This window comes from Euprymna scolopes, unplaced genomic scaffold, assembly GCF_053919585.1.
Source record: "Euprymna scolopes isolate OS-2025 unplaced genomic scaffold, ASM5391958v1 sca92, whole genome shotgun sequence".
Classification (NCBI taxonomy): Eukaryota; Metazoa; Mollusca; class Cephalopoda; order Sepiida; family Sepiolidae; genus Euprymna; species Euprymna scolopes.
This window is the reverse complement of record NW_027633973.1, coordinates 14,656-36,978: the sequence shown is the minus strand read 5'-3', so window position 1 is coordinate 36,978 and position 22,323 is coordinate 14,656. Positions and strand designations below refer to the sequence as shown.

The 22,323-nt window shown below is 35.1% G+C and overlaps 1 protein-coding gene across 1 annotated transcript in view; it reads right to left on the bottom strand.

Moving 5' to 3' along the window:
• The window catches only part of LOC145276379 (beta-adrenergic receptor kinase 1-like), a 41,627-nt gene extending 29,556 nt beyond the window's left edge, over window positions 1–12,071 (bottom strand). Inside the window, exons 1-2 of the mRNA XM_080127735.1 lie at window positions 11,950–12,071; window positions 9,007–9,216 (exon numbers count right to left, since the gene is read on the bottom strand). Of these exons, the coding sequence (XP_079983861.1) occupies window positions 9,007–9,216; window positions 11,950–12,042 (303 nt within the window). The 5' untranslated portion in view covers window positions 12,043–12,071. The remainder of the gene's footprint in view (window positions 1–9,006; window positions 9,217–11,949) is intronic.
• Window positions 12,072–22,323: the final 10,252 nt, after the last annotated feature.

Below are 22,323 nucleotides of genomic sequence, written 5' to 3'. Positions count from 1 at the left end.
CGTAAGGGATATAAGTGCTAAGTGTCAAGTAGTTTTAAGTGACCGTCTGCTGGTGATTGAATGTTCAATTCTCAGTGTGGTCGATACTAAAAATACAATTAAAAGTTACTTAAGTTATGGCTGATGAAAACAAAAGCAATTACCCCCCCCCCCTAAAGGCTTCCATTTGCAATTCCGTACAGATTCCAGAGTTGTAAAAGATGCACCAGGAGGAGGTCTGGGCTTAAATTGGCTTAAACGTTTTGAGATTAATATCCAAGATAATCCAAAATATCCATTCTGAGATGGGATAAACTAAGCTAAAAACCATTGTCTTGACCCATAGGGCTAATGTCACAACTCCAACTTTAGAGCAAGGGCCCATCACAAGCTTAAACAAAAAAAAACTTGTTTCAAATGCAATGTGCACGCGCAGAAAACAATCCTCAATGCGGCCGATACTAAGAATACAATTAAAAAGTACTCACCTTATGGCTGATGGGACGAGAACAAATTACCCCCCCCCCAAAGGCTTCCATTTGCAATTCCGTACAGATTGCAGAGTTGTAAAAGATGTACCAGGAGGAGGTCTGGGCTTAAATACAAATTATCAATCCTCATCTAACAAATTCTGAAACGGGATAAACTAACCTAAAACCACTGTACTGAACTACAGGGCTAATGTCATAATTGCAATTTTAGAGCAAACGGGAGGCCATTTTGGTGACTCTTTAGAGCTAAGCGAGCCAAGATTAAAAAAATAAATTAACCAAGAAAACATTTATTTCGAAATCAGTGCAAAATTTTTCTGTTCAAAAATTAATATTTGAAAATCCTTTCAACTCTTCACCATTATTCATTAAATTTAGAAGCGTAAAAATTGGTTCATTTCTGACAAAATCGTATGGGAGGAGGAGGAGGAGGAGGAGGTCCATCACAATCATGAGAGGAGGAGGGCGTCCGGCAGTGGTTTATTAAGTAAACACCAACCTTTTTTTAGGGGGGGGGGGGGAAGAAAAAAAAAAATTGGCTCAAATGTAATGTGCAGAATACCAGCGAAAATGAGAGCCGGCAGCGAAGAGTCAAAACGAAAACAACACGTCATACGCATATACAAGAGGACGCGTTTAATGCTGCTTTGCTTTTTAGTGAAACCAGTGCTCCAAAATCTCATCCCTTTAATCAATTTCATGCATTTTGCATTGTCAACTTGGTCAAAGGGTTTCTCTCTGCTTGATTTGATCCCTTCTCTTAAAATTATACTTTTATAGATTTTCTATAAGAGCTCTGCGGTCGTACTTTGGAAACCCCTGGTGTATAAATAAACAGATTCTTTTTATTTTTTTTGCATTTAGCGTCTGTGTTGTTACAAAAATATTATAACAGTTTGTATTACAATCCATGTTAAGATAGGCTTTATATATATTTTAGTTCTTTGATTTACTGCAATTCCTACATGATTAGGGAACCAGGCCAGGACTATCAATCTCCCAGCACCTGTCAGACAGTGAAACCTTTCCCCTTCTCCATTCATGCAAGGATGATTCGAGTTTCTTCTCTCGATCATTGTCATTGTTTGCTAATATTAAATTTAAAAGCATGAAATCGGTGCATTTCTGACATAACCATATCTGAGAAGGATGGAATCGGTCACAAATGTACCACTGCAGTGGTTTATTAAGTAAACCCTCAGCCTTTTTTAAAAAGAGAAACTTCACGGATGCAGGGCGCAGAAGACAAAACAAAATGAGAACGAGCAGCGAAGAGTCAAGATGAAGACGCAGCAAATCCATACAAGAGGATGCGTTTTGCTGATTAGTTTTGCTTTTTAATGAAACTGGTGCTCCACAACCGAATGCTTGTAATCTTTTTTCTGAACAAAAAGAAAAACTACCAAACTTTCCATTTAAAAAAAAATTTTTTCTTAACATTTTTTTTATGTTTTCCATAAGAGCTCTGTGGGCCGGATCTGACCTGTGGGCCGTATTTTGGGAGATCACTGCTTTAGAGTGATGCAAGTCATTTTTGTTCACAATTAAGATGCAGCAGCTCCCCCCCCTTTTTTTGATCTCTTTGATTGTATTAAATCTAGAAGAAAAGACAAAAAAAGAGACCAATCTCATCGCGAATGCACTAATTCGTCCGTCCAAGAAACGTCTAGTAATTAAACTCTGACAACATACATACTTTCATTTGCAGACGCTCATAATCAGTCGGGCGAGAATCAATCAAGATCCTGAATGATGTCAGCGACAGAATACAGAAAAAAAAAAAAAAAAGAAGAAATATTAATTGCCAGACGTTATCTGAGAGGTGACTGGTTTCCGATGGTTCGTTGTTCAACACAAGTCCAGAGAGGTGACTAGTTTGCAGTAGACAGTTCCACAGAGCAAAAGATTCTTGCCGTGTCGAGACGGAAAAAACATATGCGAAGTTGCTACAGAAAGGTTTAATATTTATGGACCAATTCTGGTTTCTGATTGGTTGGTAGCAGAACGTGAATTAATTCGATTCATCAGTTCCTAGCAGCATCGTTTATAAATAGAATCGCCCAACTGTGCAAGATATTACTCCATTATTCATAAAAAATATTGTAACAATCTATATACTAATACGATTGTCTGCGTGTTCTTTTGTGTGTCAGGCTTACATCCGGGTCGTTTAATTGTTATGTTCTTCTATTTCTTGTCATAAATAATTTTCCCAGGAATTTTTCATAAGTGTTGGTTTCGGTTTCGACTATAGCTGATTGAACTTTAATCATCATCCAGGTCGTCGTTTAATTGTTATGTTCTTCTATTTCTTTGTCATAAATAATTTTATCAAGAATTCTTCATAAGTTTTGGTTTCGATTATGGCTGAAGGCACTCTAGTTATACACATTTTTTTTTTCATAATTTCTAATATTCTTAGTACAGCAATCGACTCAAAAAAAAAAAAAAAAAAAAAAAAAAAAAAAATGCGGAAATGTAAGTAAAATGTAAAATGTTTAATCATCTCGAAGAACAGTGTTTGTCTGTATTTGGAGCAGACAAATGGTCAACTGTGGGTAAATAAGTTTAAAAGTATCTAAAACAGTGTTAGAGTATTTTAGTTTTAACTGACTTTCAAACGTAACTTAATCAACGGAAGAAAGAAATGCAAAAGAAAAAGCTATCTAATCTTAATTGGACTTTTAGTGCGTTTATTTTTTTATTTTTATTTTTTTATTTTTTATTTATTTATTTATTTTTTTATTATTTATTTTTTTTATTTTTATTTATTTTTTTTATTTTTATTTTTTATTTTTTTATTTATTTTTTTTTTATTTATTTTTTTATTTTTATTTATTTTTTTTTAAATTTTTTTTTATTTTTATTTATTTTTTATTTTTATTTATTTTTTTATTTTTATTTTTTTATTTTTTTTAATTTATTTTTTTTATTTTTATTTTTTTTTTTAATTTATTTTTTTTTTTTTTATTTATTTTTTTTTAATTTATTTTTTTAATTTATTTTTTTTTTTTTTTTTATTTTTTTTTATTTATTTTTATTTATTTTTATTTTTATTTATTTTTATTTTTATTTATTTTTTTATTTTTATTTATTTTTTTTTTTTAAAGAAAAATGCAAGTAATATCACGGTATCGTAATAAATGGTAATTAAGAAAATGTTTATGTAATAATAAGTTTTTAGTGGGAAGTACTAATAAGTTAAGCTCATAGTCAGATTCCGTGGTTAGAGTTGTCAAAACCGGAAGTGAAATCTGAGTAGTCACGCAGTTTGCGTTGTACGTTAAAGGGGGGGGGGGAGCAGAAAGGCAAAATAATGTTAATCAGACTGCAATTCTTTGTTTTTTTTCTTTTTATAGGAGAGAAGCGAAAAAAAAAAAAAAAAAGGAAAAAAAAACCGGCTTTATAACCCTTTACGATTCCGAACCGGTGTTTATTCCTACTGTTCCTTGTGGACGCGTTCTCAGCGGTGTTAAGTGGTAGCAGGAGTAGTAGGAATTTAATAGAGAAAAGATTTTACAACTTCCATTGATCCTAACCGGTTTTGGCAGTGAACTCTCACCGGAAAAAAATAAAGGAATGTACGCTTATCGAAGATGTGTAAGGGTAATAGACCTATAGCACACCTCAGATCCTGTGCTGCAGTTTGTGCACATTACATTTGCATGTAATGTCTTGATTTTTAATCCTATTAAGGTCAAACTCACAGGGAAAAAAAGGAGTTCATTTTATTCATACAGAGATAAAAATCGATAGAACATTAACTCTAAAATAATATATACAAAATCTGCACAAATCAAAATCATATTTAAACGTATTTTACGACCGTGCTAGCTTAGATAAATACTTTTGCAGTTTTAACAAAAACTTGGCCTTTTGGCCAGGATAAAAGTGTAGTATCTGTTCTTCAGATGCTGCACTTCCATTTCTAGTTCTCTTTCAGTGGAAGAGCAGTCCTTCACGACTGAGACAATTTTTTTATTTTTGTACCTTTTCTCCACGTTAAAAAACGACCCTGGTGTCTAACTGTCCCTTGGGGAGGCATAGTAAATAGGTACAATATCAGAGCATCTCCATTTACACTGAACATCTACAGAATGCCAACATCAATATATTACATACTAGCGGGGGTACCCGGCATTGCCCGAGTGTTTGTTTCCGGGACGGGGGGAAGGGGAGTTTTAAAAAATGTTATGGTAGGTAAGTAGGAAGGATCAAACCCGGAGTCATGAGTAAAAGTAGGAAAATAAAGTGTGAAAAAAAAACAAAAAACATCTGCAACGTTAACAGTTCGGCCACCAAGAAAAGTCCATTCCAGTTGTTTAGGGAAAAAAAAAACAAAAAAAAAACGACTACGGTAGGTCGGCGCGAACGTGAAAATATAATGTGAATTGTCCAGCACGCTAACCACTACGCCATAGAGCACTGCAGCTTAGTTTAGTGATTTTAAATAACTTTACATGAAAGAACTACGAAGCCAAACCGGTGTTCTCTTCTCAACTGTTCCTTGTGAACGATCCCCAAACGGTGTTAAGTGGTGGCAGGGGGAGGAGGAATTTATTAGAGAGAAAATATTTTACCACTTCCATTGATCTTAACCGATTTTGGCCGTGACTTCTCAGCAGAAAAAGTATAGAAATCTAAGATTATCGAGGAATTTGAGAAATAATAAGCCTATAACACACCTCAGATATTGTTCTGCCGTTTGTGCATATTATATTTGCATGAAATATCTTGATTTTTAATCCTATTAATGTCAAAATCAGACGGGGAAAAAATGAGTTCATTTTATTTATATAGAGATGAATGAGTCCCCTGATAGTTAATAATACTATAGCCGATACTTCTATTAAAATTGTACAATCTTTCCGATATATATCATTTAATCGGAATGCATTATTGAGATGAGTATTATTTATTAATTTTATTTATTGCGGACTATTATCTTCATCTTTTTTTAGTTGTTGATTCATGACGTTTTGCCCAACTATTCCTCTGGCATCCGCCAGATGGTAACCGCGACGGGATAAGAACTCCAAATCTCCTAACTGCATTCACAGCAATTACTGCCATCCATAGTTGTCGTCGTCTCACTACGTTTTGGCCAAGTTAGCCTCTGCAGTTTCAATCCTACCCAAAGCCGGCTAGAGGCTTACTTGACCAAAACGTGGTGAGACGACAACAACTACAGATGGCAGTAATTGCTGAGAATGCAGTTAGGAGATCCAGAGTTCCTATCCCGTCGCGGTTACCACCTGACAAAGGCCAGACGAATAGTTGGCCGAAACGTTGTGAAACAACTAAAAAAAGATGAGGATAAAATTAACATCTTTCCGATACACAACAGTTTGTTATCGTGTTATTTTCACCATGTTTGATCTCTTTGCGTACATGCACTACTAATACTACTACTAATACTACTACAAGTTTATTGTCGCTTGTTCCCCGATTTCGATGGTTGGACATTTAGGTTGTCGACTGAGTCAAATGATCCCTTGTCGATGCTGCCGTTAACCTACAATGTTTCAGGTCCAGCTTGTTATCACTCCACCTGTTCCTCAGTTGTCGTCTTGGACTCTTTGACACACACGCATATCTATATATATATATATATATAGATATATATATATAGATATATATATTGGCATTTGTCTGTTTGGAGCCAAAAGCTATATTATCACTTCTATTAATTGCGCTACCTTTTAAATAGCAGGAACCATGGAAATACCACACTGTTTCTACATAACCAGTCAGATGTGGGCGAGAATTAATCAAGATCCTGAATGATATCAGCAACAGAATTTGAGAAAAAAGATGAAATATTAATTACCAGACATTCGTCCGAGATCAAAAGCATTCAGCTGGGATGGGATAAAAGTAAACAATCATATATATATATATATATATATTGGGCAAATAGGAGTTTATTCCATGTTAAAAGTTTAGCCATGTTGACGACAGGTGATACCCAGAAACATATGTTCATGAATAATATTAACAAAAAAAATACATAAAAAAAAAAACAAAATGATGCAATGCAAATAAACCAAGGGCGGGTAACTCAACGCATAAGTCAAAAAAAGTTTGTCCGTAAAAACTAAGTCTAACCCCCTAGTGGAACCAGTAGAAAAAAATATCCGCAACTCCCAATTTTAGTGTTATGATGTGTAGCGTTAGTACACATGTGCCGTATAGACTTAAAAGAACATTGGAAATTGGCGCGTTCATTCTGAACGCACTAATTTCCAACATTATTTTTTAAGTCTATATGCCGCATGCATATTAATGCTACACATTACATCATAACACATATACTAATGCAACACATTACATCATAACACATACACATACTAACGCTACACATTACATCATAACACATACTAATGCTACACATTACATCATAACACATACACATACTAATGCTACACATTACATCATAACACATACACATACTAATGCTACACATTACATCATAACACATACTAATGCCACACATTACATCATAACACATACTAATGCCACACATTACATCATAACACATACTAACGCTACACATTACATCATAACACATACTAACGCTACACATTACATCATAACACATACTAATGCAACACATCATAACACATACTAATGCAACACATTACATCATAACACATACTAATGCAACACATCATAACACATACTAACGCTACACATTACATCATAACACATACTAACGCTACACATTACATCATAACACATACTAACGCTACACATTACATCATAACACATACTAACGCTACACATTACATCATAACACATACACACACACATATTTTTATTGCTGTTTTATGTAAATTTTTATTGCTGTTTTATGTAAACGGTAATAAAAAAAATATATATATATTTGCCGAGATCAAAATCAAAACCTAAAGATGGGGAGTCAAATGCAATAACCATTAAGCCAGCTTGACAAGTTCTAAAAGTGTTTTCAAACCTACTTATTCTTAACATAAAAATTAGTCATGTTTTTCCATGTCTGAATACTCTATATACCAAATTTCAAATCTATAAATCAAAAATTTGTTTAGTATAAATGTTGAGAATTGTACTCTCTCTCTCTCACACACACTCTCACTTGTATATACGTCTGTTTATTACACAAACATTATTGGTTACATATGTGCATACATGTTTCAGTTGAATCCCAATTCAAAGAGACCACTTCATCAGACCAAAAAAAGCGATCTTGAAAAGCTTTATATACCAGCTCTGTCCTCCATTGAGCACTCTTTAATAATCACACAGCTTTCATTGGAACTCAATCTATACAACCATTATATATACATGCATATATTTGACATACAGAAATGTACATTCAGACGGACACGCTATAAAAACTCAATAGTTATGTTGGAAAAATTATTTTTGTTGAAAATGGTATAATCCTAAGTCGATGACACCTGTCATGCTAAAGTTTACGGAAGAATTATTTTATATATATATCAGCGGGGGGTACCCGGTATCGCCCGGGTGTTTGGAGGTGTGTGTTTTTGGGTAAATAAAAAGAAAAATCGTTGGCCGGGTGTCCTGGGTGTTTGTTTTAAAAAAAGATAAAAAACCGAAGCCTTGATGCGCAGTTGGAAAATAATAAAGAGTGAAAAATAAACGTGCGACATTTAACGGCAGGTGCCCGTTTTTGATGAGTTAATGACGTCAACTTTGAGTGTGGGACAGTGTTTAATTTCTCGTGAATCTGTTTGCTTCTTTTTTTTTTATACAAAAAAGCTTAATGCACATGCGGCGATGGAAAATTGTTGAATATTTATCTTTTCAAAGTCTGGCAAATTTAATAGACAGGCGACCCCGGTTGTTAACTCGTAGATATTATCATTTAGGCATGATATAAAAAGTTTTAAGTTGTGAGGCGACCGATCGGTTCTCCAAAAAAAGCCTTTCTTGGACATACACGAAAACGCGCGCACACACACACACACACACAAACATTTTCGTTTTTATATTTATTTATATATATATATATATATATATATATTTATACTATTAATAAAATGCTAAACGTTTTCAGAATGTGAGAGAGATGTTTGGCTGTGGAAATTATTATTATACATATATATGTGTGTCTGTGTGTGTGTGTGCATTTCTACACTAAGCATTGTCTGGGAGTTTTTATTTTTTAGGCACGATTTTTTCTTTCAATATGATTCCCGGTTAAATTTCATCATTATGTTTATTTTGTCATTAAATTATCACTGAAAAAAATTTTGTTATACAACAAAATCTAATTGCTACAAAGTTAATGTTTGTTTTTGGTTAGTTTTTGTTTTACGGCTATCAACATCTTTCAGGTTATTTAATGCTGATTCCAGTAATTTTGGAAAAAGTTTTTATGCTTCAAGTTCTTTGTATCCTCAAATATTTATTTATGGTGTTTGGTTTGTTTGTTTTGTAGAAAATTTTATTATTATATATATATATATATATATATATATACACACACACGCATATAAGAAAAAAACAAGATGTCGTTTGACGTTACCTTCAGATCTCTGTATACAACGCCTCGTACGTGCATGTGTTCCAATCCCAATATGACTTCCGCTGCGTAAAACTTTACTTCCTGTTCCGAGAAAATACCATGTTGTGATAAGTGATAATGCAGGTCACCGCCATTCATTAGATCGAGAATGAAACTCAGTTTTTCGGGGGTTTGAAATGCATACGTCATGCACACAATGAATGGACATTCCTGTGCGCGGAGAGAGGAGAAAAAAAAAAAGAAAGAAAATTAAATTAGTACAGAGCAGAAAACAAAAAATACAAATTGAAAATATACTTTTGCTCATTCTGTCTTTTAGTCCTCACATTCCATGAGCAATGTTTCTGACAAAGAGGGAAGTATTGCTGTTTTCTGGGTCAGAATTTATTCATCTAACACAGGTAGAAAATGGAACTTGGGTTTACCTATTTTCTATTAGCCTGGTTGCCTGACATTGCCCAGGTGTTTGGAGGTGTGAAAAAAAAAAAAAAAGTAGTAGTAGTAGACAGGCAGGCTTGAACCCGCGACGTGAAGGTGGAAAAGAAAGTGAAAGAAAACCTGACATCTTACCGCTACGCCATGACGCGACCAGAAGTGTAAAGCGTTCAAAATTAGCGATGTCAACCATTACACCATAGCGGATAGCGAAATGAAGGAGTAAAGCTTTCTGACGCATTTGTTTCCCCACGATGTTGGGGAAAACCAGCTCCCCCCCAAAAAAGGGGAACTCAGGCAGTGTCCAAATGAATAGCAATTGTCTGATATGAAGGGTTCCCCCCCCCCACATTGATCAAACCTAATTGCCTTCAAGACGTCTTGGCCAGGAGGCGCTTGTGTTTGCTTCGATCAGTTTCGCTTTTATACGAAAAAGACAAACGTCAAAAACCAGAGACTTTTTTAAAAACTGTATCAAATAAAGATAGAGACGATGTCCGTTCGCAAATCGGAGATATTACAATCTAGGAAGTATAAGGAAACTATGTGTGCGAGAAGGACAACAAAAAAAGCCTTTCACAGACGTACATGAACGCTTGCGCCCATTCTGCTTTTTATATTATAGACTAGCGGGGGTACCCGGCATTGCCCGGGTGTTTGGAGGTGTGTATGTAGGAGAGGGTGACCCTATTTTAATATTATAAAAAAATGCGATGTTAAAAAAAAAAAAAAAAAAAAAAAAAAAGGTGTAAAAGAGGAAAAAAAAAATTTAGGTAGAAAGATAGGCTCGAACCCGAAGCATCAAGGCTAAGGTGGGGGGAAAAAAAGCCTGACACGTTACCCCTATGCCAAAGAGACACACAATTAAGAACGGATAAAATTAAACCTTTAAGAATACAAGCAGGTGGTTTAAACTAACGTCAATGTTTTCTAGGTCAAACATGACGTCATTGTCATAGTAGCAGGAGGAGAGAAAATAAAGGAACGATTTTTTCGACACTCCTCCTTGTAGAAAAGGGTCCAGTTTAGGGTGAAGGAATTAATGTTTCTGGCCAATTTTTCGATATTTGTTGTCTAAGATGTTGAGCTTCACAATGATACCGAACTCGTGAAAATCCGTCGCCTCTGTCGAAAGTATTTGCGAGACATACAAACACACACATTTTCGCTTTTATATATATAGACTAATGGGGGTACCAGGCATTGCCTGGGTGTTTCAATGTATGCTCTTAAATCAAAAAGAAACACGGGGGGGGGGTAATTAGGTAGAATCGAACCTGAAGCCCTGAGGTGAAGTTGGAAAATAAAATGTGAAAAAAAAAAAAAAAAAAAAAAACATTACACATTAGCCGCTCAGCCAGCAAGAATGAGTTACTGAAAAAAGTTTGAATGTTTTTAACTAAGAGAATTGACAGGTGCCCACACTAAATGACGTCAAGTGGAAGTTGCAGAATTAACATTTTGTGCGAGCGTTATGACGACGACGTAAGCAATAGCTATTCAGCAGTGAACATTTTCTACGGGACAGTTTTTAATGAGGTCAATAATCCGGTTTGCTTGTTTTTACCTAACGTTGTGGAAAAATAGCTCCCCCATTTATTAGGGGAGTGGCTCGTCTTGAAATGAAAACAACCATCTGATATGACGACGGTAAGCCGACATTGACCAAACATTACATCGCTTTCTAGAGGATTCGAATCAAGTTTCGCTTTTTTTATACCGAAAAATGAAAGCAAACATGCAGTGATCCCAAAATGTTGAATATTTAACGTTTCAAAGTCGGGCAAATTAAATAGACAGGCGACCCTGGTTGTTAACTCATAGATATTATCATTTAGGCATGATATAAAATGTTTTAAGTGAGTCGACTGATCGCTTCTCGGAAAAAAGCCTTTCTTGGACATACACAAAAAGCGAACATACATACATTTTCGCTTTTATATTTATAGACTAGCGGGGGTATGCAGTGTTGCCCAGGTCTTTGGAGGTGTGGAGTTATCTCCAGAGATAGGAAGTAACCAGTGAGTGATGGCTACAGATAGAGGACAGATGGGGATGATCATTTACCTTTTGTGTGGATCTTAGCAACGTGCTGGAGGACATATTTTCGCCTCTTTACAAGCCTTGATTAATGAAAATGATTCTGCAAGAAAATCTGTCGCAGTTCAGGTGATGCGGAGGTCTCCAGATGTCACAGAGCTTTCTAGATAGCGGAGGAACCTAGTGAAAACATCGCATGCTGGAGGATGTTGAACTGGTTTTGGTGAGTAGTCTATCCAAACTGACAAGAAACAAGACGTATGAGATTTAGTTTTATGCGAGAATGCTTTCCACACTAATAACCTCTTTCCTCAAACTGACAGCCTTTGGAGTTCCCTTCCTGCTCCTCGTTTTCCTAACTGCACCATCATCTCGTACAACACCTCACCTCAGATGTTGACGTGTAACATGTTTCTATCAAATCTTATTAATTACATGCAAAATTATCAAGAGATTTTGCAGACTTACCCCTGTACTGACTAGAGATAGCATAATTCTTTCATTTAAAGCCAAAGTTTCACCACCTTTCATCTTGATCCGTTTCTTATCCAGACATTTCATGGCATACCTGAAAAAGATAAAAATAGATGCATATAAAGCATAAGCATTTAAAATATATGTATGTTCTTTTTTTTTTTTTTACTAGATATCTCTCCAGGTGATACAGCTTTGCTTTCGTATAAGCTGTATCACCTGAAGAGGTCTCAAGATACTGGTAACTCGCTGACCGAAACATGCTCATGACTGTGTAGTCACATATGACTGCTTATATAAAAACAAATAAAGAGTATACCCTACTCTACTTCGGTATTGAGCACTCTTGTATTAACCTCGTTAAACTTCATTGGTTACTTAACCTCTGGAAAAAAATAACCTCAGATTATATATCCTGTATATAATATCTTAATTGCAGAAATTCCCCTCTGCACCAAATTGCCGTAGGTTTTCATTACAAGATGCCACATACAAATTTATCATGTCTATACCTTCAAGCCCCGTCTTATCTAACTACACTACGTCGTTTCATACACAGCTATTCTTTATAATTAGATCCTATATTGCATCCTAGGAGAGGCATCATCACCATTGCTCAGATCTATAGTAGTTCGTATTTTCCCCCTCTCCCTGACAAATCCTCACACTCTCCCATAGAAGACCGGGTAAATATATAACCATGACAACTATTTTGACCGGATACCTTTATTAACTGGATTAAACACTATTACAAATACAACTACCATTATACTGCAATAATCGAAAATAATGATTTCTCCCTAGTAACATTCCTCCTATTCTCATTGGCTGTTACCATGAAATTCTATTATTCCGGATCATACAAAAAAAACGAACACATCAGCTGTTTTTCAAGATGGCTGTGTGATCTTCATGCATTTACATAGATCATTTACTATTTAGTTTAAAGTTACACAAATCAAAAAAGTCATAACTTCCATATAAAGAAGTTAAAGTAGCTACCTCTGGTGAGGTTTACATCTAATGAAAATACTGTTCCTTCGTTCTAAACCATCCAAGCTTTCTTCCTAAAAATATTGTTGGATTGATAGAGAGACAGCGACAGCAAGATTTATGTGTTTTGTTTACATTCGCCAGTTAGCGGGTACAGCTAGTATATATATATATATATATATATACACACACACTAGCAGAACCCACTAGTTTTATATTTAAAAAATATTTTTTAAAAACTATATATATATATATATATATATACTAGCAGAACCCACTAGTTTTATATATTAAAAAGTATTTTAAAAACAATATATATATATATATATATATATATATATATATATATATATATATATATATAATGTTAAAAGTCCATGTATGCTTCTAGGATAATTATTTAGAGGTTATGAGGGTTTTTTGAAGCATGAAAAACGATGTTACTTTTTGTATTTAATATTTGCTATTTTTTATATTTCAAGCGGACCTCCGCTCTTGGTCACAAAACATATCGAATATATATATATATATATATATATATATATATATATGCATGTCTGTGGATTACTGTTTTATAAATAAAATAAATATTAAAAAAGGTCGATTTTCTAAGGAAAAAGATCTGCATGGGCGATAGATAGATTTGTAGAGATTGAAGCCACTTGATGTAAGGAGCAAAAAAACAACAAAAAAAACCCTCACTACTCGAAGGTAAAAAATTTGCCAACAATAACATCACTCATGGAATGTGAGGACTATCAATGCCTCCGTTCAGTCTCAAAAGATAAAGGATACCTCTGTAGGGACAGCTTCACATGTAATTGTGAAGCAAGGGCTGCACAATCCCTAACCACACTTCTCCTGAATCGGCACTGTTTGGGTCCAGTGGCAAGGAGAAGTCCAGGACGACTGGAAATAATGCCGAGATAAGTGGAGAGCACATACAGCACCTGGAATGTGAGGACTAAACGACAAAATAAAGGAAGCAAGAAAGTAAACCCAATGTCCACACTCTACTCTCCTTTTGAGATGAGGATGTATTATTTGGAATATTCAGACTATTGGTCTTGTCTTTGGTGCTAACATTCTAACATTGTATCATTCTAACATTGCCTGGGAACTAACTCAGTCGCAAAGTAGACAAAGAATAGAAAAAAAAAATTCAACTTGCTTTTTTATTTTTTGTTATGCAATGACATTTATTTTCTCATACTCCTGTCATGCGTGACTTTTCGTTATGGTTGTGACATCTCCAATGTCACCCACATCTCTAACGTGATCGTCTTCTCGAACTTGCTCTCTTTTTTCTTTTTCCTTAGCGCGATATCATTTTGCTCAGGGCTTAGTATTTGCGTATAGCCGTATGCTGGATTCGGCGCTTCTACAGACTTGGGATGAGATTTTCGGAAATCGCAAAACTGAATTTCACATGAAAACAATGGTATCTACGTATTCCTTGTATTTTTAAGATGATTATATCCAAAAATTACGAAAATTGGTAAGGTAGAAAATTTTTTATTAAAAGAAAATAGAATTTGATGAAAATGATCGTAAAACACAGGAGAGTTCAAAAGGGAGGTAATTTTCCGTTTTGATTGAAAGATGGCGGCAATTTTTCACCTGCTAACACGATTAAAATTTTGTCAGTAATATTCAGGTAATTCCGACCGCATAATTTGGAAGCTACCATTGTAACTTATTAGAATTGGCAGAAAAATCAGTTGAAACCATCGTTTTTTTTCTGAAAGCTCTACTTATCGACTACAAAATCTCGTCCCAAGTCTGTAGAAGCACCTTTGATTCTTCTTGCGGGATGAGAACGGAAGCCGGTGTAAAATACTAATTTCACATACCTCGGTTGTTGGAGTAAAGTTTGACACAGGGTAGGATTTAATTTGTGGTCGCATTGATTATAACTTGTATTTGTGATTTGTGACATTATACATCCTTTTGGAGGGGAGATGACATTAAATGAAACATTTGACGGCATCCCTGTGACTACGTGACGCCACTATGAGAGACAAAGTTTTCATTTTTATTTCATAAGATTTCTTATACAAAAGCGACATATGTTTCCATGGTCGACCTCATTGAGAACAATCAGTTCCACCAATGGAATTAGAGATATTCTTGCGTTTATAATGGAAAAGCTGAAGATTAGAAAACTAATTAAGGAAAAAATAAAATAAATAATCAATGAAGCCTTTCGGTTTCCTTCCACATAATTTTCGTTTAAAAAAAAAAAACCAAAAAAAACAAAAAACAAAAGACGATGAAACTGGTTTTTATCTTGGGGGCAAATATCGCTGAACGAGGCGGAGCTACCGTTTATCATTATACTTTCAATGATGCAGCTGTTTGTTGGGAGAGAAAGGAAAGGGAAGAGAATGGAACGTTTCTTTCTCAAAAGGTCTAGTACGATGCAAGTCCAATCCTTGAAAAGCAAACAGGCAAAACAGGAAGAGAGTAATTTCCGAAGAGAATCATCCAGGATTGGTTCCATGTAAACATTTTCAGGGCATAAATAAATTCAAATGAATGCACCCCTCCCCCTTAAAGCTGTCAATGTAAAGAATGGGATTGACTTATTAAATGATGGCACAGTTATTTACAGTTGTAAGGCAGGTGAAAAAAAAAAAAAAAATTATATATATATATATATATATATATATATATATATATATATACTAGACTACCCGTGACCCGTTGGGTCAGTATGTTATATTAGCTATGGAATTCATGTACGAGCGTGACACTTGTGACGTAAAGAAAATAGTTTTTTTTGACAAACATTTCTATGAAAGTATATTAAAATAAAAAAAGAATATAGATAGATTTCTATGAGTCGTTCTGTTTATTATAATTGATTATTTTTGAAAAAAAAGATTTACAGTTACTGAATTATAAGTGGTTGGCCATACTTATAGGTAAATGTGCATTGAACAGATACCATAATACTTACTATAGTTAAATTCAAATTTTGATATATCTACTTTTTTTTTTTTTTTTTTTTACATCGTTCATTTCTGTATTACGTTTAAGCTATTTTAAACCCCACTCTTTCCATGTTAAATAATAATTTCGAAATAATAACGTTAATATTTCAGTGCGCAGGTCAAAATCTGCAAAAGAAACAATTTGTGTTCATTTGTTTACATTGTTATGGGTTAATGTTTCTGCGTGCATGCGCACCCGGACGTCGTAAACCGGAAAGTGGGTTACATCACTCGTTATAAGGTCATTTGAGTTTTATAATTATATATAATATATCAGACAGCCCGGTATTGTCCAGTCATAAGCAAGCAAGATCCAGAGTTACACATGATGAATCCTAGCGTGGATGAAACACGGAATAGTCTGCGTAGATTAATTGCCATATATATTTTATAACTTACTACCTAGCTCTACCTAGGTATTGAGCACTGTTGAAATAAATACTTAAAGTTTATGCATAAATTTATACTTTTGTATCTTAATTCATGTGATTAAATGAAGTAGTCATATATATATATATATATATATATATATATATATTAGTGATGGGACGATTCAAATATTTTTCCTGATTCTGATGCAATTATCAATTCCATACTAAATTTCCGATTCTGATTCTTTATAAATCTCTAAATATTTAACTATAGAGTTGTTATTTTCCCCGCCGATTTCCGTAAAAAAAACCCCCAAAAAAACATTAAATATGCGGATATTTTCCTAAACGTTAAAATACACTTGTGAAGAATAGTCTGTAGAATTTATCTTTATTGATATTATAAAATCAATAAATACTTATTTTAACATTATTACCAGCAATGGATGATTTTGCTTTAAACAAATCAAATAAAAAAGACAAAAGAATAGTTTTTGCATCGGAAATAGGCACCAATTTTTTCGTTTTCAATACCCCTAAATTTGTCGATTTTTCCAATTCCTGATTCCGATTAATTGTCCCAACACTAATATATATCTATACAGCACAATCACGTTGACACAGCAGTTTTTGCCAAATCACCGAAGTTAAGCAATGAGGAGCCTGGCCAGCACCAGATGGGTGATCATTTGGGAAAGCGAGGAGATGTATGTACTGCGCTAAGTCGTAAAAATTTTCAGGCTTGTATCTGGAAGCGTAGTACGGCACAATCACGTTGACACGCCGGTTCTCGCCAGATCACTGAAGTTAAGCAATGTTGAGCTTGGCTAGTACCAGATGGGTGACCATTTGGGAAGGCTAGGCGTTGTATGCACCTTCTGGGAAGGTTGGACATGGGGCCAGCACCCTCACCCTGTAAAAAGAACTCCTCGCTACAAAAACATTTACAAAAGTTGTACATGGCCTATGCCCCTCCAGGGGCTCAAGGGCTATGGATGGATCTGGAAGCGCGTTTAACTCATGGAGGGAGATACACCCCTGAATCAAGACCAAAAGCTACGAGGAAAATACTTGTCTTCCTGAGATTACTATGGCTCTACAATTTGGAGAACTGTGGTCGCCAACAATGTTAAAACAGCAAGGCCGCTACATGCATATATATACATATATATCATCGGCGGTCACTCGTGTCCGAGTAAGACTGTCCTCCGTTGTGGCTTCTGTGGGTCCTCAGGTGAGCATAGAGCCCAATCCTAGACCCAATTTGTCTTGTGCAATTTGGGCAGATAAAGGTAGTGGTGGTGGGGTGGGGTTGGGTGTGTCTGGTTGATAATCTGTCCTTTCTGTGCTTGCGTTTATCCTCAGCAGCTTGATTTAGGTCACTACTATAAAGCGCAGCACCTTTGTGGACAGCGCTCCTCCATGCCAACCTGCTCCCAGCCACGTCCTCCCATGTCTCAAGGTCCATGTGAAACCGCTTTAGATTTGCTTTGATGTTGTCCTTATACCTCATCTTTTGGTCACCCTGGGCACGCTTTCCCTCAACAAGCTGAGAGTAGAAAATCTGTTTTGGGAGGCGGAGATCCGGCATTCGGACAACATGACCAGTCCATCTGAGCTGGCGTTGAGCAACAGTAGCGGTGATAGTGGGAATATCAGCCTCACTCAGGACGCTGGTGTTGGTGCGTGCTGAACAGCTAGTATATATATGCATATATATATATACTAGCTGTTCAGCACGGCTTTGCTTGGGCCCTATGTACTGTTGATAACTTACTGTGCATATATATAGTAAAAAGTTTCACACATGTCCAGGTAACCTACATTTAAAATTTCAAATGTTTAGACCCACAATTGGCGGAGGAGTTTGGTAGAGTCTGCAAAGGTCAACTCTTAACTTTGACCTCTTCGCAGCCAAATTTTCAGCCAAAAACTCATTTAAAAGCTTGCTGCATGTCTGGATACCCTCTATGTAAAATTTCAAACGTTTAGACGCAATGTTGGCTGAATAGTTTGCTAGAGACCGCAAAGGTCAAATCTTTTTTAACTTTGACCCCTTGGTAGCCAAATTTTCGACTAAAAATCGATTAAAAAGCTTACTGTATGTCTGAATACACTTTAAATGTTTAGACCAAAAATTGGCTGAGAATTTCAAAACTTTATTCAGCATTAACCTATACATCACTGATATATGCGGCAGAACAAACTGGGCCAACATATTAGATGCATTGCTGGAAGCACCACATTTGCGCAGCACACAGGTTAGAGTCATTCTTACAACGAATCTCTTACTCTGGTACAGTCATCTGCCTAGAATAAACCATTGTAGATGCATAAGGGTCTTAAATGGCAGAAAGCAAATGACTAGGCAGCCAGGAGTGGAACGTGCAGATCCGTCGAACTCTGAGAAGTGGAGAGTGAGCTTGCATAAAATCAGGCCATGTGTGATTCTTGAACAAGAAAAAAAGGGATGGCAAACGAATAATTCACAGCAAGAAATAAGTTTAAGGCTCCTAAAATTTGTACTAGAACTGTCCACAAGGACACGTGGCACAGTGGTTAGAGTACTTGGAAAAATCAATTGGAAAAGTGATATTCTCCTAAAGGTTGAAGGTTCAATCCTCAGTGTGGCCGATAAAAAATACAATTGCGAATTATTTAGGATCTCTATCCAATCGTGGCTGACGGAATGAGAGCATCCTATTCCCGTGAAGTAAATCAAGTGTTCTGTTTGACATGTCGTCTAGATTCCTGAGTTCGACAGAAACATTCCAGAGTTTGACAAGATACATCTGAAGAAGGTCGGAGGTTACATCGACAGAAATGTTGTGTAAATGACACTCAAGATGAAAACAGTAGTCCGAAGAATCCAATATGAATAACCAATCCTCATCTCAAAAATTCAGAAACGTAAAATGAATAAAAGTTTATATAAAACGAAAGTTATAAAGGTGCCTCCAATAAGTTTCCAGACTTTTCTCGCTTTACTGCCGTAGACTCTTCAAAATTCAGTATGTTATTATACACAGGAGATGACTGAGCAATTTTTATGATGTCAGGTTCAAATGAACAGCTACAACAGGAATTGCAATACACTCTACTAAAGCAATCTGGAAATGAGGACGATATGCAATAAAATTCTGTTTTAAATCTTGAAAAAAAATGCCACAGAAACGTATGGAATGCTTCAGACCGCTTTTGGACCATCTTGTATAAATTGAGTATCAGTTTTTGAGTGGCATAATAGATTGAAGGAAGGTAGGGAATCTGTGAGGGATGACGAGAGGAGTAAGAAGTCAGAACACCAGAGCTGATTGGCCAAATAAAGAATTTCATGAATAAGGACTGTCAAATGCTTATAGAGACAATGTGCACAGTTTGATGTCAGTGTGGGAACTGTACATACAATTATTCGCAAGGAACTGAAGATGCGGAAGACTTGTGTAAAGTTTGTCCTAAGGGTGCTCACAGACTATTTAACCAAGATGGGTATCAAGACAGTTCCTCACTCTCCCTATAGTCCAGACCTTGCTCCCTGTAACTTTTGGTTATTTCCCAAGCTCAAAGAAAATCTTAGAGGCTGCTGTTATGGGAAAATGGAGATGAAAGAGGCTCTGAAGAGGGTCACTGACACGCTCGCAAAAGAGGACTTCCATGGGGCCTTCCAGAAGTTGTTAGAATAATACAGCAAGTGCATTGCAGCCGGAGAAGATTACTTTGAAGGGGACTAGAGTTTCATGTGTGTACTATCAGTAAAAGTGTGCATATGAAGAAGTCTGGAAACTTATTGAAGGCAACCTGTATGTATCGAATTGGAAGCTTTATATAATATATTATTTATATTTATATTTATATATATAATATAATTTATTTATATAAAAAATTTAGTTCAAACAGTTTTGAAGACGAATAAGCAATCTGCGCAGCAACATATTTTCCACATACGCATATTCGAGTAAATCAGGTCGATTTTGTAACGACAGCCTTGAAAAAGATTGCTTCTTTTTTTTAAATAGAAGAGTTTCAACATTTAAATTTATTCAATGAATTTTTATTTTCTATTCATAACTAATTAACTTATTTATAATTCTACTTGGATTTAAGTAAAAACAAAAAAAACAAAACAAGTGGAGCATGTATGAGGCATAAAAAAAAAAAATGTTCAGCATTTAGCCACTCCCCTCCCCCGACAATTAGCCCCAAAAGTCCCAATGGGACGTCAAATCCTAGTAAAAATGAATAAACGATGCAGTTTTAGGCCTTAACATATATAAATTTGAGTTCTGCACCATGCAAAAAAAGTCTATCATTTACCCCTCACCCCCACCCCATTTAGCCCCAAAGGCCTTAACATATTTAAATTTGTAGTTCAGCACCATGCAAAACTGCTAAATAGACAAGATATACAAGTAAAAAAATATAATAAATTTATAACTTAAAATATTGCAGCATTAGGAATCTATAACATTATATGATCAATTCTTAATGCTGCAATATTTGAAGTTATAAATTTATTATATTTTTTACTAGAATATCTTGTCCTTTACTTTTCCATGTTTAAGCTTAACCATATTACTTTTCATGCTCGCATTTTATTGTAATCCATGATTTTTGTAGGCTTTCCAGTAAATTCACTTGTTCTTTGTTTAAATTCAATCCTATTTTTTTTTGCCGCCATCAACACATATGTAATAACAATGTACGGCACTCGTCTGCTTTCATTCTCTTTGTTTCACTTGTTACTTCTCTTTTCGCGAGAGCAGTGAATTAGTACCAACACTAGTCACTGAAGTGATGTGGTTGCTATGGAAAAAAAAAAGAAAAAAAGTCGCTCACCTCCTTACGTTTTTTTTTTTTTTAATGATTTTGAACACCAGTAAATTTATCATAACTTGTTTTACTGAACAAAAATTAAAAAATATTTTTTTTTACAACATAGCTGAGAAGGTGATCTATAAACTGTAATAATTGTTTGAAATTTGGTCGAAAAATGAGCGAGCAATGAAGCCTTAAAGCAGTTCTAAATTACTAAAACTGCCACTTAAACATATATTCAAACATGGTAGTGTTTGAATGACAATCTCTGTGTGCTAGAATGTTTTAATCTTAAATTCTATGCAATTATGCAGAATGTAGAAACTATGCATCAATTGAATTCAGCGTAATAGTGAAATGAAAATCACTAAAACTGCCACTTATAACCATATATTCATTCCTTGACAAAATTCAAAATAGACTTCATAGCCTGGTGGAGGATGTCCCTTTTCTCTTCCCTGCAACTTCTTTCCCACAGAAGAGACATTACAAGCCTGTTTCTGCTTTATCGTTATTTTCATAGCAAGTGCTTGTCTAATGTTCCCCCTCGCCAAACTTTCGTGAAATATACCCGTCTAGCTGAAACCACTATCAATAATTTCTCTCACTCTTTATCTGTGCCTAAACCTAGATTCCATGAACAAAGATTCTTTCTTAGAACTGCACGCCTGTGGAACTCTTCCGTTTGCCCGTTTTCCAGCTGACTACAATTTGGTTGCCTTCAAGAACGGTAATGTTTGAATGATAAAGGAAAAATATGACAATAAAATTACAAATGAATAACATCAAATGTTAATTTATTATGAACCATGTAAAGAAGTTGTGCAATGTTTGGGTTGTCTTTCATAAAAAAAAAAAAAAAATTATTGACTTATTTAACAGTAAGCCGTTTTGATGGTATGACAAGTGTGATAACTAAAAAAAAAAAAAAAAAAAAAAAAAAAAAAAAAAAAAAAAAAAAAAAAAAAAAAAAATTACTAGAGACAGCTGATCTGCAGAATCACGGGAACTAAAAACACGCAGCCCCTGAACAAAATGTGACACTAAACGAATACAAGAAGTACGTAATAATAAACAAATCTCTGTACCATCTTTTTTTTTTTTTTTTTTTTTTTTTTTTAATATTGTCCACCGCACTCAAAGTGGACATACATCACGGCCAGGTAAGTCGCTTACCCCATGGCAACGGCGTC